Source organism: Ylistrum balloti, unplaced genomic scaffold (genome assembly GCF_031769215.1).
Source record: "Ylistrum balloti isolate Yb309-2 unplaced genomic scaffold, AGI_CSIRO_Ybal_v1 Utg369896, whole genome shotgun sequence".
NCBI lineage: Eukaryota > Metazoa > Mollusca > Bivalvia > Pectinida > Pectinidae > Ylistrum > Ylistrum balloti.
The window spans coordinates 80,038-99,292 of record NW_026782026.1 but is presented as its reverse complement, the minus strand read 5'-3'; the positions used below and the strand labels follow the sequence as shown (position 1 = coordinate 99,292).

Here is a 19,255-nt window from a genome sequence, read left to right as displayed (position 1 = left end):
GTTGAATCTAGGTACAGGACCTACAGGATTTAATGGCTGTAACTTTGAGAACGCTAATATCTGTGGCTACACCCAAGACAAGACAGACATATTTGACTGGACAAGAAAGACAGGATCAACTGGCACTAGGGGCACTGGACCATCCAATGACCACACATATGGTAGTTCTAGAGGTATGAAGGATGCCTTCGGTACAGAATTAATGTTGTGGAGTTGTATAATTGTCAGGACCTTTGATGATATGGTATTATGATAGTGACGCGGTTGAAAAATATTGACTACGAGTATTGACTGAAATCAAACGTCCCTAAGTTTTATATTACATATGTACTGATAATTTGATTATTGCCTTTAATATATTCATGGAATTCTTATCTTAATATTGAACAGTCAAATACAAAATAACCAATATATGTGTGAATAAAAATTCTAAAACATTTTAACAAATAAAATACCTGAATATCACAAAAAATCCTTTTAGATTTATACTCTTGAAGTCCATATGTTATCATACTGATAATTTTGATGTAATATTCATAATAGTCTGTACAGTACAAGTATTGAAAGATTGTGGTACTCCATATAGACAATTTTTATACAAGGTTTTTTTTAAACTAAAGACACAAAAGAAATATAAGCTTTCTCTACATATTTATTTATCGTTAACATAATTGAGTTGAGGGGCTATAGCAGCTGTGGTACTGAACTATACATCAGTTGTCATACATACAGGCTTAGTAGGAGAAGATACAGGCTGAGTCAATATAACTTACAGGAGCAAGTTTAATCAAAGAATACTTGAAGGTGTCTGATTTTGATGCAACTACTGTAAGTGATATTCTAAATATCATTTTTATGTCATAAAATAAGTGGTAATTAGATATGTAATGTCAAATGCACACTCCTATTGTTGTTGGTGAATGTGTATTTTGTAAATTGTCATCTCTCTGCCTGCAAAAGTGACTTTGTGAGCCCCCTGTTTTGTAGGTCACTACATGTATATTGAGGCATCAGCACCCAGGCATCAGGGTGATGTGGCCCGCCTCATATCTTCCCAAGAGCCATCTACAGGCCAGAGTAGTATTTGTGTGGAGTTTTGGTACCACATGTATGGGCGACAGACAGGAACTCTTAGTTTGTATCTACGGCATGGTAGCAATAATGGAAACCCAGTCTGGACTAAACAAGGTAATTACACTTGTGCTATTCAGTGTAAAACTCAATCAGTGTTTTTTTTTAATATATAGAAAGTAGTTGATGATTATTTTGACTTATTTTTTCCCATTTCATTCCCAGCTGTTTTTTGTTTTGTTTTGGTTTTTTTTGTTTATTGTAATGTTCTTGTTTGTTTATTTTTCAATATTTAAACACACTTGTTTTTATCAATTTTAAGACTTGTATCTTTGCCATTTCAGTGTTGTGTTTTTTAGCAATGAAGAAGTTGATGACTTGGAAAAGCATTTCTTCTCTCTGATTAAACATTCTGTCATCAAATACTTTACTCACAATTTCTAACTTTGAAAGAAAAATACATTAATTTTGATACAGGTAACCAAGGAAACCGCTGGGTAAAGGCAACATATGGCGTTGCAGCAAACACACCAGCCTTCAATTTGGTGTTTGAAGCTACCCGCGGGTCTGGCTATGTGGGTGACATCGCTATTGATGATGTATCAGTGAAAAGAGGCTCTTGCTCGTCAGCAGGTGTGTATCCATGTCTGAGCAAGCTTATCTCTAGTAAGATTGATGGTTAGTTACCTGTGAATTTTGTTTCATAAAAGTTATTAAAATTAAAACTATTTTAAGCATCAGAAATATTACACAAAATCAAGCTTAAACTCAGGGTATATACCTACGTCTTGTTATTTAGGAAGCTGTAACTTCGAACTAGACTTGTGTACCTGGAGTAATGCCCATACTGGAGATGATTTTGATTGGATCACAGGATCTGGAGGAACGACTAGTTCTGGCACTGGTCCACAAGCTGACCACACCCTCAACAATTCCAATGGTATACCTCACATGTCCTGGCAGGCTTAATTATGAAATAAAGAGAAATAGTGATATTTTGGAGAAAATAATTACATTAAAAGGTTAAAAAAAACATAGAGATATTATCAAGTAAGTAATGACATTAGTGGGTAAATGATAATATTGAGAGAAAAAGTGATATTGTGGGGTGAATAATTACATGATGGGGTTCGTGAAAATTTTGAGTTAAATAGTGATGTTGTAGAGCAAGTACTTTCATTATGAGGTTAAGGATCAATAGTGGCATTTAATGGCAATTATGATATTGAGACAGAGAGGTGAAAGATGTGAATATGGGATAAATAATGACATAGTGGGTTAAATTGTAAAATTGTGTGGTAAATAATATTTAGGTTCATAAAGACACAAAAAATATTGACATTGCAGGGCTATTGATGATATTGTGAGGTTAAATGACGTAAATTAGGGTGAAATGAAAAGTAATTGCTTTGATTTTGTGTCGTAATGTAATTACATAGCCCTGTAATTGTGATATTTGCCTTTTATTTTTCATTTGTTAGGTACCTATATCTATATTGAGAGTTCAGCACCCCGACATCCAGGCGACCGGGCAGTTCTACAGAGTGCTACCATGCAGCCTACACCTGGTCAGTGCATGCATTTCTGGTATCACATGTTTGGATCATCCATTGGCACTCTTCAGGTATGGAAACAACCACAAGGGGGCAATGCCACTAAAATCTGGGAGCTCTCTGGTAACCAAGGCAACCTGTGGAGGAATGGTATTGTACCAATCAGCAGTACCACTACATCCTATCAGGTAACACCTTCACATCTCACATCACATGTCCATTATACTAAGTTTTAGTGTGAAAAAAGGTGACTCTAAAGTCTCATGTCATTTATATTGGAGATTATTTGCATGATGTAGACAAGATGATGTGTTACAAATGAATGTGTATATGACATTTAACAGGTGTTGGTGGTTGGTATCCGTGGAAGCAGTTATTCAGGTGATATTGCTGTTGATGATTTTATGTTTGATACCTCTCCGTGTACATTGACTCCATCAAGTGCTCTGCCTGTCAGTACGACTCCAGCTGCCACAACTGTTCAGACACTCAAAGCGCCAAGTAAGTGTCTCTTCAGTCCAGAGGTTACAATTCTCTTCCTTTGGAATCATCATCTAAATATCAAACTTTATACAACAGTGTGCTGAGAAAATACCTCAATTTGTAGGCATATTCTAGCTACATCAAAGCTCTTAGGAAATTCCAATTTATGCACAGGATAAACTTTCAATATTAATATAAAAAAGATAAAGCAATGAAATAACTTTGTATTAGACCTCTGAATGGTCAAATCAAATATATCAATTGATTTATCTAAGAATTTGTACATTTCGAGATATTGTAAAAATAATTCGCTCATTTGTAGTAAACCTCCATCAATAAGAACACAGTAACCATTTCACAAATTCTAAAGTTTGAAATTATTTTTGTGTATGATTATTTGCAGCTTCATATGTTTGTGATTTTGAGACAAACCTGTGTGCTTGGACCCAAGACAAAACTGACAACTTTGATTGGACACGTCAGCGAGGCCCCACCTCCTCAGCAAACACTGGCCCAACCACTGATCACACCAAAGGCAGTAAGTGTTTTATTTTGTAGTCTATTGTTTACCGATAATTATGCTTTCTACTTAAAAACATTCGGTAGTGGACACCATTAAATAAAGAATACTTTAGGTCATCTGACTCAAAGAGTCTGGATGGTCTATACCTATGGTGTTTCTTGTGTTGTGCTTTGTGTGCCCTTTGTAATATGTTTTCATTTTAAACTTTAAATTCCTTCTGGGATTGAGCTGACACTTACCTGAAATGATCCTGTGGTGGTCCTGAACAAGTGTTGTTATTTTTTCCAGTTGGTCTGAAATCCAATATGGCAGGCATGACGGCCATCTTGAAAAACACATTTTAAATCTTCTTCTCGATTCCATTGGTGCTATTGAGCTTGAATCCTCTGGGAATTTTAAGAAACTTAAATAAGGAGTGGTTTTTACATTTACTACTAAAATATTTGGAACTTTTATAATCCTTTTATAACTGCTGTGATATTACATATAGGGCTTTATACTCGGATGACCGTTATCTGACTATAAAGAGACAGGGGCGGCAGTGGTTGAATAATTAAGGCATCTGACTGTCTTTATCACTAGCCCTCCACCTCTGGGTCATGGGTTCAAGTCCTACATGGGACAGTTACCAGGTTCTGGCCTCAGTTTGGTGGTTTGTCTACAGGAACTCTGGCTTTTCTCCACATTCCAAACCTGACATGTCTTTAAACAATCCTGGCTGTTAATAGGACGTCAAGCAGTAATAAAACAAACTAATCCAATCCATTAAGACAAATGGACCTTAAGTTGTATTCTGGTACTTTGTAAATGATGAATAAGACACATTGTATATTGTCCATCAAACTTTCTGTGATATCATTTCAAAACCTAGATTCAATGTAATCAATGTCAGGTACAAAGTATACCTGAGCCAAGAATATAGATTTAAGCAAGAAAATATCTTCTTTGTTTAAAGGGAGGATGATGGCTTAAAAGATGCGATTTTGGGCACTTTAGACATGCATAGTTTTGTTATTATGCAAACAAAACATACAAAGTTTTCAAAGTTAGCATATCTAGTCAATAACCTGGAGTGCTATGTAGAAAGAAGAAAGACCACTTAAGTATTCTTTGGTTATGTAGGCTCTTGGTGTTATTGAAAGTATTTGATACTTGATGAATAATATTGTGGTTATAAATCTGTTTTTATGTAGATTACTAAGGACAATTGCTGAAGTGGCTTAATATAGTTCATTTACATGCAAAATAACACTGTTTAATGTCTGCAGTTATCATGTCATAATCCTTCTCACGGATGTTGAAACAGGTTTCAATCATGTGTAATTTGTATCTGTTATCCTTTTCATTGTTTTCCAGCCAATCAGGGGTACTATGTATTTATTGAGGCTTCGTCTCCCCGTCGTCCTGGTGATGTGGCACGTCTGATTAGTCCAGTCACAGATGGTTCTATCAAACAATGCTTCACATTCTGGTACCAGATGTATGGTGCTCACATCAAGGCTCTTAACATTTACTTAAAAAGCAACAATAATTCCCTCGGAAATGTGGTTTGGACCCGACAAGGCACCCAGGGACGACAGTGGATTCAAGGTCAAGTTCAGATTCCAGGAGGCGCAGCAACACATAGTGTCACGAATGTAAGTGTTGGATTGTCATTCAGATAGGAGGAGTAATGTTTGCTCTCTTTTGCTTGCCAAGGTAACCAAAAGAAGACCAATGATTTGATAACATCCTTTCCAAACTGAGTTATTTTCAGGATGACAGTTGTGGTTATTCTGTTATCAGGTTGTTATTGAGGGAGTTCGAGGAATCGACTACGTTGGAGATATTGCTGTAGATGATGTAAACCTGTTTGCAGGCAGCTGTTCTGCGGGTATATTGAATTTGACATTAAATATTTTAGATTTTTAAGTGTAAATTGAATGTAGATTAGTATTTAATAGGTGTGTTGTGATAGAATTTTATTGTTTTGTGAATTCCTCTATGTTAACCTGTGTGAAGGCAAATGTACAGAATATAAATAGTTGTTTCAGAGTGATGTTAATTATAAAACGTGTCAATAAAAAAATACCTATTCACCTCTTTGTATCACTTCTAAACTGTAAGCTCCATTGTGTTACTGGTTCACTGTCAGCTGTCTGACTTTACTACATTGTTACATTTCTAGCTGTAGGACCCACTGCTAATCCTGGATCACTGTCTACTGCAATCAACTGTGACTTTGAGAATGTTAACATTTGCAACTATCAGCAAGACAAAACTACAGATGTTTTTGATTGGACAAGGAAAAGTTTGGCAACAACCTCACGATATACTGGGCCGAGCAATGACCACACATATGGGACATCATCAGGTACACTTAGGCATTTCATTGATATAAGAATGAAACTTTGTGAATAGATGATGTACATACCAGATCAACATCATATTTAATGAAACACAGTTACTTTCATTTTATTGGTTGTCTTCTATTTCAAAAGTTAGAGTTTGAGGTAACTCACTATGAACAATTTCACTTATACAGGTTGTCTGCTAAAAGGCTGAAAGGCCTTAATAGCAGAAATATACATAATAATGAATAAAAACTTAACCTGAACTAAGTAGGTCACTTCCACAAGTTTGATTGTTTTGTATAAAATATACCTGATCATAAAGTTCGAAGTGGATCTACCTTTTTCACAAAATCTCCAGCATTTTACTAATAAAAGTTGTTTGTATCAGAAGTTTAAGTCTATTTTGTGTTTCCAGGTCACTACATGTACATTGAGGCATCAGCACCCCGTCATCGTGGCGACTCCGCACGTCTGATGACCCCAGTATTTTCTGTATCCTCACAGCAATGTCTATCCTTCTGGTTCCATATGTATGGCAACACCATGGGCACTCTGAATGTATATGCCGTCCAAAACTCATCCAACCCCAGCTTTGGGGCACCAATATGGTCACTAAGTGGTAATCAAGGAAATGTATGGCTCCAGGAGTATGTACCTCTCCCCTCCTACAGTTCACAGAAGGTAGGCCAGGAAATTATTTCATATCAATCCTATGTTATTGAAATTAAATCGAAAAAATAAAGATCCTGTTTGAATGTCTTGTGGGGCATGGCTTTCAAAGACAAACTCATGTTAACGTTTGATCTTGCAGATCATTTTAGAAGTTTGAAGGTCCTTCAGGACATTGTATCCATAGCCTGAAAGACTTAATGAATTTTGATCAAATTTGTTGGAAGCATCCTTTGGGAAAGAAGGGAACAACTTTTCTTTAAATGATTGGTCTTGGGTCTAAGTGGGTTTGGAGCATGGCCCAAAAGAGGAGATTTGGCAAATAATAAAAATCCCGATCTTCCTGTAGGAATGAACGGATGTTATCCAAATTTGGTCAGAAGCATTCTTGGCTGAAATGGAATTAACTCTTTATGAATGCTTGGTCTCAGGATCAGGCATGGGGCCCAATATGGGTAACAGAGCTAATCATTTAAAAACCTACTCCAGTAGGAATGATTAGATTTTGCCCAATTTTGGTCAGAAGCATCCTTGGTGCAGAGGACCAAATTTGTTTCATAAATGATTGGTCTCAACCCTTTACGACACAAGGCAGGGCCCAATGGGGAAAATAGAACAAATTCTTTTAAATCCTATATTAATCCCAACTTTTGTCTGTAGACCTACTCATGATATTGTTTGACCTTTCAGATCGTGTTTGAAGGTCTTGTGGGGCAGGGTATCCAAAGTGACATTGCCATTGATGACGTCCAACTGGCTGCTAGCTGTCCTACTCATGGTAACTTCTTATATTTAGTATTTGTTAGGTAAAAAGCAAGTAAGATGTTTAAGCAAAAGCTTGTACTTACTGATGATGGTTTTCTGCAGTAGTTAATTTTCATTTCTTGTGCTGTTATGTTTCCTTATGTTTGATGTGCTATCTCTGCTTTCCTATCAGCAGTTTACTGACTTGTTAATAAGTCTGCCTGTCTGGCATATTTGCTTGTCTGATAAAAACTCTGTACTGATATACCTGGAATGGTTGCCTGTCAGCAAAAATATGTTTTGATTTGCTTGAATAATTATCTGTCTGCTAAACTGTGTACTGATATGCCTGGAATATTTGTCTGTCTGCAAAAATATGATTTTATTTGCTTGAATAATTATCTGTCTGCTAAACTGTGTACTGATATACCAGGAATATTTGCTTGTCTGCTAAACTGTGTACTGATATACCTGGAATATTTGCTTGTCTGCTAAACTGTGTACTGATACACCTGGAATATTTGCTTGTCTGCTAAACTGTGTACTGATACACCTGGAATATTTGCTTGTCTGCTAAACTGTGTACTGATACACCTGGAATATTTGCTTGTCTGCTAAACTGTGTACTGATATACCTGGAATATTTGCTTGTCTGCTAAACTGTGTACTGATATACCTGGAATATTTGCTTGTCTGCTAAACTGTGTACTGATATACCTGGAATATTTGCTTGTCTGCTAAACTGTGTACTAATATACCTGGAATATTTGCTTGTCTGCTAAACTGTGTACTGATATACCTGGAATATTTGCTTGTCTGCTAAACTGTGTACTGATATACCTGGAATATTTGCTTGTCTGCTAAACTGTGTACTGATACACCTGGAATGGTTGTCAGGCAGATCTCTATTTCTTCGCCATGATTTGGTGGTTTGCCTTTGATCTTTGCTGTATTTGGAATATTTTCCTGAACTGTGTGATGTTGCATGTTGAACAATGCCTGATGCCTGTTTGTTGGTTTTCTTGCTTCTAGACAGCTTGTGACGGGCCTCTGTCAGCTGTCACGATGCCTTCTTCAACATTAGAATTAAGAGGTCATCGTAACAGCTTTCACAAACCCTGTCTGCTATCACCAGATTCTATTTGGAAACAAGACCTTTCCTATAGCTGCATTCTACATCATCAGATTCCTCTGTATTATGAATATACATTTAAAATTCTTGCTAAGTATATAGTAAACCTCATTAAATCAATTTAGATATGATATTTATTGTTTTATTTTTCACCAAATCCTTTATGTAATCTAAGGAAGGTATAACAGAATTGAAAATTATGTACTGGAGAGATGAGGTGTTATATATATTATGTACAGTGTAGGTGAGATGCTATGTAAATTTTATCATACATATAAAATGTAATGAAAGCAATGTACAATGTAGATAGATGTTATACTGTGTAGAGGATATGTTATATAAAGTAAGTACTGTGACATGTTACTTTGATTGTAATAAACTGTTCAGGTAAAATATGATTAACTGTTTCAATGTTAATCTATACAGGTGATTGTAGCTTTGAAAATGGAACATGTGGTTGGCGTAACGACAAGACGGACAGCTTTGATTGGGTTGTTCATCAAGGCTCGAGATATATATCACGACAAACCCCAACTGGAGATCACACCTTCGGAGCAAGGAAAGGTAGGATTTCTCATATTACTACAAACTGTGTGGAGAATTTTATCAACTTAGATAGACAAAATGGATGTGGTCAAATAAAACACGTACTATGAAGTAGTTCAGTATTATAATATGTCGTCCTAACTGATACACATCGAATGTTGATGTTTTTAATGTGATTAAACATTGTTTTTTTATTAAATATAACCAAATTGATTCAGATCAAGTTCTTGCAACAATGAAATCAGAATTGCGGTAAATATCCCAACAATGAGATGTGTGAAATTTTGATGATATCAAATGTTTATGGAAAAAAGAACTGGAAAAGTAATGTGCTAAAATTTGATTACAAAATTGTTTACGTGTACAGTAAATCACTTATATTTCACGGTGGATTTATTTTCGTGTTCATATGTGTTGAGAGTCAATCACAAATTCAGATCCCTTGCAATCTTTTCTATGAAATTAACTCTGGATGGCATCCATGTTGATTAAGGCACTAATATCAACAATCGCAAAATTATGAATTCGGGAATCTATCTGAAGAAGTCATTTCACGAAATAAAGTATTTGTTAAGTCTAGTGATTTACAGTAATTGGAACCCAAAATACATCAGCCTTGAAAAGTTTCAAGGAAAAGAGATACAAAGTTTGAATGACATACAATTTTCATTGTGTTATGTAACATTTAAACATTTCAGGTCATTATTTGTACTATAATGGTCGAAGCACTGTGGCATCAGGCTCTAAAGCTTCCTATATGTCCCAGATTATGGCTCCAACTACCAGCACTGGCCAATGTTTCACATTCTTCTATACCATCACTGGTAACAATGTAGGAACGCTCAACGGTATAGTTTTACAGGTAACGGACAATTTTTTATGAAATTATTTAGCTCAGCATTTTTTTTTTCAAATGCTCTCCATTTATGTAATTTATATTTTCAGTGTGAAAAAAAAGTTGACTTTGTTCTGTTTCTAGTGCAAAATCTTCTGGCATAGTGATATTGGAAATGTATAGAGAAAATATTTATTTGTTTAGGGTAACACAAGCACTTTGCTGTGGGATCTTTCCTTCAACCCGTCTACGGGATGGAATCAAGGTCAGTTCCCCATTACTAGTGCCACACCCTTCAGGGTCATCCTTCAGCTGGCCAAAGGAACATATAGAGGAGGTTATGTTGCTATTGATGACATTGCCTTCAGTGTAGGCACCTGTCAAGGTAAGGCCAGTTTTTTTTGTACTATTCATGTCATCCCTTATCAGGATTATATTCAGTACAACCCTACAAGATACAAAAGTAATTGTATGTGGACCATATATATCCACACATAGTAACTGGGTGTCCACAAACAGAATCTGATCACCCACACATGGATGCCAACATACATATATATCCACACAAATACATAGCTAGGTATCCACAAACATAACAAGTGATAGATCCTGATCCTACACACATCTAAACCACCTCATGATTTCCCACACTAATAGATAAACATATCCACATACATTCTATTCACCCACCTATACTTTTTTGCTCCGACACACATACCAATGAATGACATGTACATTTTATTACATGATTAGTGGTTTTATTTCCTGACTTCAGTCATAAATGTTCACTTTTATTCTTTTGTTAAGTATTGCCGGTGGATGCGATGTCAGGCCATACGATGCCTCCTGTTTCTACAATGCCGACAACAGCCAGTCCAACCAGTGGTAAGGTTATAGGTGATGTACCATGTATACACTGTGACAGCCCAACCAGGAGTAAGGTCGAGGTTAACTAACGACAGCCCAACCAGGAGTAAGGTCAAGGTTAACTAAAGACAGCCCAAACAGGTGTAAGGTCAAGGGTAACGAGAAACATTCCAACCAGAAGTAAGGTCAAGGTTAACTTAAGACAACCCAATCAGGTGTAAGGTCAAGGTTAACTAAAGATAGCCCAACCACTTTACGGTCAGATGTCATGTACCTTGATCACACAGTCTATGCCTAGGTCTGGCAATTGATAGGTCATGACTCATCAGTCTGTTCACTATAACTAATTTAAAAAAGAAAAAAATTTTCTTGATGTTAATACTAATTTGAAACCTTCATTCTTTAAATAAGAGCTCTTTATTGAGGTTGTGATTGCATTCTGTGGTTTAGCCTCATTTCTGTTTAAACTTTGTGTTACAATATCACTGATCTTTCTTCTACACTCAATGTTTCAGCCCCAGGGCAGTATGACTGTAACTTTGACAATGGTATTTGTACTTGGACCCAAAACAAGGATGATCAGTTTGACTGGACACGGCATAGGGGCAACACTGGAACAGGTGGGACTGGTCCGAGCTCTGATCACACATCAGGTAATCAGAAACAAACAGTACTGGGAAAGGTGGGACTGGTCTGAGCTCTGATCACACGTCAGGTAATCGGAAACAAACAGTACTGGGAAAGGTGGGACTTGTCCGAGCTCTGATCACACGTCAGGTTATCAGAAACAAACAGTACTGGGAAAGGTGGGACTGGTCCGAGCTCTGATCACACGTCATGTAATCAGAAACAAACAGTACTGATAAAGGTGGGACTCGTATTTGATAACAAGTATGAAGGAGGATGGTATTTGATAACAAGGTATGAGGGAGGATGGTATCTAGTAACAGGGTATGGCATAGTCTTTGTTGTAGAATCAAAGTTCTAAAAGGGTCACACTACGTTATGGGGAGAGTTTTATGGGTCTGTGTTAAAGAATTAAAGTTCTAAAAGGGTCACACTATGTTATGGGGAGAGTTTTATGGGTCTGTGTTAAATAATTAAAGTTCTAAAAGGGTCACACTACGTTATGGGGAGAATTAAAGTTCTAAAAGGGTCACACTACGTTATGGGGAGAGTTTTATGGGTCTGTGTTAAGGAATAAAAGTTCTAAAAGGGTCACGCTATGTTATGGGGAGAGTTTTATGGGTCTGTGTTAAGGAATCAAAGTTCTAAAAGGGTCACTCTACGTTATGGGAAGAGATTTATGGGTCTGTGTTAAGGAATAAAAGTTCTAAAAGGGTCACACTACATTATGGGGAGAGTTTTATGGGTCTGTGTTAAGGAATAAAAGTTCTAAAAGGGTCACACTACGTTATGAGGAGAGTTTTATGGGTCTGTGTTAAGGAATCAAAGTTCTAAAAGGGTCACACTACATTATGGGGAGAGTTTTATGGGTCTGTGTTAAGGAATAAAAGTTCTGAAAGGGTCACACTACGTTATGGGGAGAGTTTTATGGGTCTGTGTTAAGGAATAAAAGTTCTAAAAGGGTCACACTACGTTATGAGTAGAAGTGTACATGTTTTTGTGAGCTAGTGTTCACTTTCTTTCGACTAGAATGTTTAAGATCAATCATTTGACTAGAATCTGTTAACAGTGATGATTTTATTCAGGTTCTGGATCTTATCTGTACATTGAGGCATCGTCCCCAAGGAGAAACAATGACAAGGCTAGATTGACAAGTGCTCCAATAACAACAACAGGGCCCAAGTGCCTCAAGTTTTGGTACCATATGTATGGTACAGATGTTAATACCCTCAATGTTTACACCAAGGTGGGCTCTTCATACGGCATTGCTGTGTGGAGTCACACAGGCACACTCAGCAACAAGTGGTACTCTACATCTGTAAATATCCAAGCCAACTCCACCTATCAGGTTGTATTTGAGGGTGTCCGTGGAATCAGTTACCGTGGTGATATTGCCATTGACGATGTCAGTATAGCTGATGGCTCCTGTCAGGGTATGGATATTTATTAAGTATATTGTAGTTGTCCATTTTAACCTTTAACCTTGGATGATGTAATGTCTTAATATTTCATAATAAGCATTTTATGATGGTTTTCCTGATGTAAAATTAGGCATGGTGTTTACATCTTAATAAATTGATATAACCTGTTATGTTGATACTTAGCAGAGATTCCTAACTGCAGTACAAGGGAAAACATTTTCTAGTAGCTACTCACAGAAATGAAATAAAGGATGACACAAATTATTATTACAGGATTTTCAAATTTTAAGTTGTAAAGTATTGTAAGAAGTTCATAAAAAATTGCTAAACTCAATCTTTCATTGCATGATTTTTACTGTGTAGTATTGAACAAATCTTCATGTTGAATATTCAAAATCTTAAAAGAATTAATCCAAAAGCAGGGAAAACCTGTTTCATGATACATATTTCTTGTACAAAAGTAGAAGAAAATTTGAAAAGTCATTATACATGTGTCTTGCACAGAAGATGGAGAAAATTTGATAAGTCATTTACATCTTTCTACAGAGGTAAGGAAAATTGTTGTTTAAAAAGGAACCTTTTTGTTGTAGGACCAGTTAGTTCATGCACCTTTGAAGATCGCCAGCTATGTGGCTACTCCCAGGACAGAACAGACAATTTTGATTGGTCATGGAAGAGTGGTCACACAGCATCTAGTAACACTGGACCAAGCGCGGACCACACCTATGGGTCAACAAGAGGTAAGGAAGTCATTGGGCACTGATGATCAATGATACAGGGACTGGTAAACTAGATATGTATAAGATTTTAGCAAGGTTTAAAAGGAGTATCAGAATCATCAGAGGTTAACGAGGTTAAACAGAACAAATATATATCAGATGTTATCAAGAATGATGGGGATTCAGATTTACTGGGTAAGCCAGGTTACAAGAGCTAAATGTACATAACAGCAATGTTAAGAGATGTTACAAATACAAGCTTGACATTTAAGTAATTTCAAATTGTTACATATATCTGCAAATTTCATTGCAATTGCTTCACTCTAGATGATATATAAATAGCATATGTGTTACAAGACACAACTCTTTTCTAGGTCATTACGTTTACATTGAATCCTCCCGACCCCGACAACCTGGTCAGAAAGCACGCCTCCTGAGCACGGACAACAGTGCCACAGTTGGCAGCTGTCTACAGTTCTGGTATCACATGTACGGAAGACAGATTGGCAACCTCACCATTTATGTACAACAGGGTGGCAGACATGGTGCACCCATCTGGACCAAATCTGGAAACCAAGGCAACAAGTGGATAGAGGGTGAAGTGACTGTTAAGGCACAGTCTACTTGGAAGGTCAGTGTCTTGTAAAGTCCATATTTTGCTGTATGCTAATCAGTTTTAATACTTGCATAAAGTTTTTTTTTCTTCTTTTTTTGGGAATGGAGGACAAGAGGCAATGAAGATGGGAATATAGAAAAATGCCAATGTTTGTTTTGAATTGTGTGTTAATGATTTGTTGTAGACCCGATATGTTACATACAATTTCAAGCTGATGTTTCTAGGAAACATTTGTTGTAAAACTCTGTGTAACTTGTGTTGAAGGCTGTATTTGAAGGAGTGATAGGAAGTGGCTACCTCAGTGATATAGCTATTGATGATGTGAAAATTGCCCCTGGAGCCTGTACAGGCAATGGGAACTGTAACTTTGAAAAGGACATGTGTGTATGGTCAAATGTTCAAGGGGACGATTTTGATTGGTTGAGAAAGAAGGGTCGTACTCAAAGCCAGTTTACTGGTCCAAGCTCTGACCACACCACAGGTGATTTCACAGGTCAGTAATAACAGCTGCAGGTGATACATTATTTTGAAATGTAAATATCTGTAATAGCTTAAGATCACTGCTCAGTTTCATAGCTGAAGGTCATCATGGGTGACTTTTAAAATTCTAGAATTTTCTAATATGTATATAACACATCAAAATTAAGTCTGTAAAAGTTATTCCAATGAATGTTTGGAAGTTTTTCAATAAACAACTTGTAAAATCAAGAATTCCCTAATATGACAGTATTCAACATAAACAGACATTGAATACGGGTGCAACATCAAAACTATAGTACAAGTCTTCCCTTGTGATTTAAATTAACAATGTTTGGCCTTTCGACCTTAGAATCGATAGGGGTTATATAATGCCATACTATGTACATATTAACATTAATATAGCATAAAAGGATATACAGTTAAACAGCTTAAACTAATTTCATATGTTATAACACTTTTTGCCTTTTAAATTGAAATCCTTTAGGTCATTTACTACAACTGACAAACTGACAAACTAAACAATGTATGAATATTGTAATAATACAAGAGAGAATTTTCAAGATATTGTTTAAAAAGAATTGGTGACCTGTGGATTCACATAGTCACAATTGTCCAAGGGTAAAAATTAAACCAGTGAAATCTACTAGAATCACTAGATACAGGACATATTTGAGGAGCGATACAAAACATCGTCCCTCCTGCTTCGGTATGGCTGAACTCTCTATTATAAGTTACTATGTGTTCATTGGCACCACTTAAAGAAGTGTTTTTATTGTTAACTGTTATAGGTTACTATGTGTTCATTGAGACATCAGCACCACGAGTACGAGGTGACAAAGCATGGCTGGTCAGTAATCCAAGGTCTCCTAGCACCACTACCACCTGTATGAGTTTCTGGTACCACATGTATGGCACCGCTGTCGGTAGGTACTCATAATCACAGTTTTTAAATTTGTTCTGGTAATCAGGTTTTTTTATAGCCCATCATCACTGATGGTTATCTATTCAAATCGCTCTGCATCTGTGCTCAGTGGTTTTCCGTCATCTGTCCATCTGTAAACAGTTTTTGTCATCGCTATTTCTTGAGAAGTACTGGATGGATCTTTCTCAAATTGTGTATGTAGGCCCCCCTTGGTCCCTAGTTATGCCCAGTTGATTTTTTGACTGATCAGAAAAACCATATGGCCGACAGGCAGCCATCTTGGATTTTGACTTTGAAAATTTGTTATCGCTATTTCTTGAGAAGTACGGGATGGTTCTTTTGAAATTTCAAATGCTGGTTCCTCTTGGTCACTTGTTGTGCCCATTTGATTTTAGGTATGATAAAAAAAACAAAATGGCTGTATTTTATCTTTTAAAGTTTGTCTTGGGAAGTGCTTGATGAATCTTTCTTAAATTTCATATGTAGGTTTTCCTGTTGATCTCTTGTTGTGTCAGTTTGATTTTGGGTCTGATCAGAAAACCAATTTGGCCGACAGATGGCCACCTTAGATTTTGACTTTGCATTTTAGGGCAGATCAGACAAACATAATGGCAAAAAGAAAAGATGGCCATCTTGGGTTTTGAATTTGAAAGTTTGTTATCACCATTTCTTGACATCTACTCTATAGATCTTTCTCAGATCTTGTGTGTAGGTTCTTTAAGTCCCTGTTTGTGCCTGTTTTACTGATCAGAAAAACAAAATGGCTGACAGGCAGCTATCTTGGATTTTGCATGGTAAAGACTGTTATTGCTAATTCTTAAGAAGAATGGATATCTCTCAAATTTCTTAGGTATTTTCATGTTGGTCTCTCCTTGTGCTCATTTGAATTTGGGTCTGATCAGAAGAAACAAAATGGCTTCCAGGTGGCTTAGGATTTTGCAAGTAAAGATTATCATAGCTATAATAATAAAAAAATGATAGGTGCCAAGATCCCTCTGAAATCTCTTGTTTTTAATTTGTTTTCATCTTAACTGTTTGAACATTTTTGAACTGTAGGAAGTCTTAATGTGTATGCTAATACAACTTCTACTGGATCTCTAACCATGCTCTGGACACTGTATGGCAACCAGCAGAATGCTTGGCTCCAGGGACAGATACCTCTAGTGCCTATGTCCAACACATACACAGTAAGTACCTGACATCTCCTTCAGGTGTCTTCTATTTTACTCACAATTCAAGAGTAAGGGTGTTGATGCAGAAATAATTTTGCATGTTGAGAACAAGACATTTAATTTCACTTTGTAACTAATGAAGTGTCTATATATGATATCAATATAACAATTTTGGCTTAAGCGGTATTGTAATAACTCTGTCAGTAATGATGAAATTTTTACTATGATATTGATCTAGGATCCCACTTTGTCTTCATTCTCATAAGACTGGCTGTTTTTTTTATTGGTCAGTATTAATCAACTGATTGATAACACTATGTAACAGATTGTGTTACAAGTGAAGAAATGTTTGTTCTCCTTTTACAGATTGTGTTTGAAGGTATCCGAGGTTCTAGTTACCAAGGAGACATTGCCCTTGACGATATCCTGTTCACACCATCACCATGTGGATGTAAGTTCAGACTTTCGTGGATTACTCTTTTCTTTCACTGTTATTTTTTTGTCTTTTTTTTAGAAATAGTTGTGAAATGTGATATTTAATCTTATTTATCAAAAGAGTAGAAGTTTTTTTTATATTTATCAATTATCAAGGTTATGTTAAAAATGATACAATCCCATATTCAAGAATATAAAGGTTTAACTCTTGTGAAACCTTCTGGTTGGTGTCTTCTACCAAATTTATAAACTATTCTAGTATAAATTGACTAGTACCAGAACACAGAATATCAGGACTTTTTTATGATGAAAATTGTACTTTGTTTTCTAGATTTACCTGCAACAGCTAATCCCACCAATGCTAGCACCACCCCAGCACCTACGACAACTCCAACTCCTACACCATTTGGTAAGTATAGTGAATTGTTTAAAACCATGCCCACACCCTTCATCAATGGGTCCTGATCATGTGGAGACTCTTGTTTTGTGACATTCAACACTCCCTTGAATTTTAATAATGTATTTAAAATGTATTTTTTTAAGAACCAATAGACAAAATGTTCATATTTTCATCATGTTGTCTAATTTAGTGATGTGTTCATTTGTATTATGTTTCGTAGTGAGCCAGTCCAAATATGACTGTTCATTTGAACAAAATATGTGTTCATGGACACAAGCTACAGATGATGTATTTAACTGGACACGAGCTCAAGGTCCTACTGCGTCCGTCCAGACCGGTCCAACCAATGACCACACACTAGGGACTGGTCAGTATGACATACTGTTCTTAGTTATTGGTGCTTTCAAAAAATTTTTTTGTTTTTTTTTGTTATCATAATCTGTTTAAGATCAATATATAAAGCATACCATCAAGATGTATGCATGTTTGAGAATAGGTTTACATTAACCATATTTACTGTATTTATCCTTACTTCCCTTGGTGTAAAATTTTAGTATTAATGTTTTGGGAGGGATTAATTGTGAGCCACTTTTAGCTTACTATTTTAGGAAACATGATTCCACAAAGGCTTATCTTGCAGATAAATACAATATGATTAATATTTCTCGAAATATCATCATTAAATAATATTTAAAGTTTTTCTTGATTGTTCTTCTTTTAAGGACAAGGTTGGTACATGTTTATTGAGTCGTCTAACCCACGTAAGATGAATGATTCTGCTCGTCTTGTGTCAGCATCTGTACCTTCTGGGTCTCAGCAATGCTTGAGTTTCTGGTACCACATGTATGGACCAAACATCAATAGACTCAATGTCTACATCAAGGTATGTGTGTGTATAAGTTAGAGAAACATCTTTATGCCAATTTCATATCCAGATAAAAAGATATAGATGATATTGACGTTATAAATTGAAAGTTAACTTACCTATATGATATCAATTGTGATATACCAGCATGTAAAAATCACTCTGTGATAATAAACCAGATTCCCTGGGAATACCCACATGGACGTGCATTTGTCCCCATACCTTTTCACATCTATTCAGAGAGTGTGTTACCATCACACCACTCTGAACCTCTGATGTCCTTTGAGTCCAGGCAATGTTAATTATCCCAATGCCTGGTGTAGTAAGTCTGTTAACTTCTGTATTTACAGAAGGGCAATAGCTATGGTACACCGGTATGGACAAGATACGGCACTCAGGGAAACATCTGGATACAGGCTCATTACCCAATTCCTAGTCAGTCAGTCCAGTATAATATCGTATTTGAGGGACTAACTGGAGCAGGTTACCGTGGTGATATTGGACTTGACGATATCAAGCTTGTAGCAGGACCTTGTCAATCTACAGGTATATGTATCACATTTAATTAAAGTCATTAAATAGATTCTTGCAGGTGATTGTTTTTTCAATTGTGCTGTGAGTGATAAAGGATTGTTTATGCTTTCCGTACAGTCCCGCTTTGTCTGTCCATCAGTCTGACTGTCATAATTTTGTTTGGAGCATATCACAAAAAAATTCAGATAGATTCAGGTAGATAGATCTTGATAAGGAGAAGTGCAGTGCACAAGAACCATAACTCTGTCTTGTATAATTTAGGAGTTATTGTGCAGTATACCAAATTCAGGGCCTGTGACTTCTTAATT

At 36.3% G+C, this 19,255-nt stretch overlaps 1 protein-coding gene across 1 annotated transcript in view; it reads left to right on the top strand.

Annotated features, from left to right (window-relative positions):
- LOC132546582 (MAM and LDL-receptor class A domain-containing protein 2-like) overlaps positions 1-19,255 on the top strand; it is a 154,458-nt gene that overhangs the window by 58,950 nt on the left and 76,253 nt on the right. Inside the window, exons 55-82 of the mRNA XM_060210303.1 lie at positions 27-173; positions 988-1,188; positions 1,549-1,704; positions 1,871-2,011; positions 2,553-2,812; positions 2,969-3,125; positions 3,511-3,645; positions 4,987-5,267; positions 5,416-5,503; positions 5,798-5,983; positions 6,379-6,644; positions 7,323-7,410; positions 8,935-9,072; positions 9,753-9,916; positions 10,094-10,274; positions 10,697-10,774; positions 11,272-11,409; positions 12,469-12,816; positions 13,395-13,544; positions 13,898-14,154; positions 14,404-14,632; positions 15,408-15,542; positions 16,598-16,728; positions 17,080-17,164; positions 17,480-17,557; positions 17,769-17,915; positions 18,271-18,431; positions 18,764-18,959. Of these exons, the coding sequence (XP_060066286.1) occupies positions 27-173; positions 988-1,188; positions 1,549-1,704; positions 1,871-2,011; positions 2,553-2,812; positions 2,969-3,125; positions 3,511-3,645; positions 4,987-5,267; positions 5,416-5,503; positions 5,798-5,983; positions 6,379-6,644; positions 7,323-7,410; positions 8,935-9,072; positions 9,753-9,916; positions 10,094-10,274; positions 10,697-10,774; positions 11,272-11,409; positions 12,469-12,816; positions 13,395-13,544; positions 13,898-14,154; positions 14,404-14,632; positions 15,408-15,542; positions 16,598-16,728; positions 17,080-17,164; positions 17,480-17,557; positions 17,769-17,915; positions 18,271-18,431; positions 18,764-18,959 (4,722 nt within the window). The remainder of the gene's footprint in view (positions 1-26; positions 174-987; positions 1,189-1,548; positions 1,705-1,870; positions 2,012-2,552; positions 2,813-2,968; positions 3,126-3,510; positions 3,646-4,986; positions 5,268-5,415; positions 5,504-5,797; positions 5,984-6,378; positions 6,645-7,322; positions 7,411-8,934; positions 9,073-9,752; positions 9,917-10,093; positions 10,275-10,696; positions 10,775-11,271; positions 11,410-12,468; positions 12,817-13,394; positions 13,545-13,897; positions 14,155-14,403; positions 14,633-15,407; positions 15,543-16,597; positions 16,729-17,079; positions 17,165-17,479; positions 17,558-17,768; positions 17,916-18,270; positions 18,432-18,763; positions 18,960-19,255) is intronic.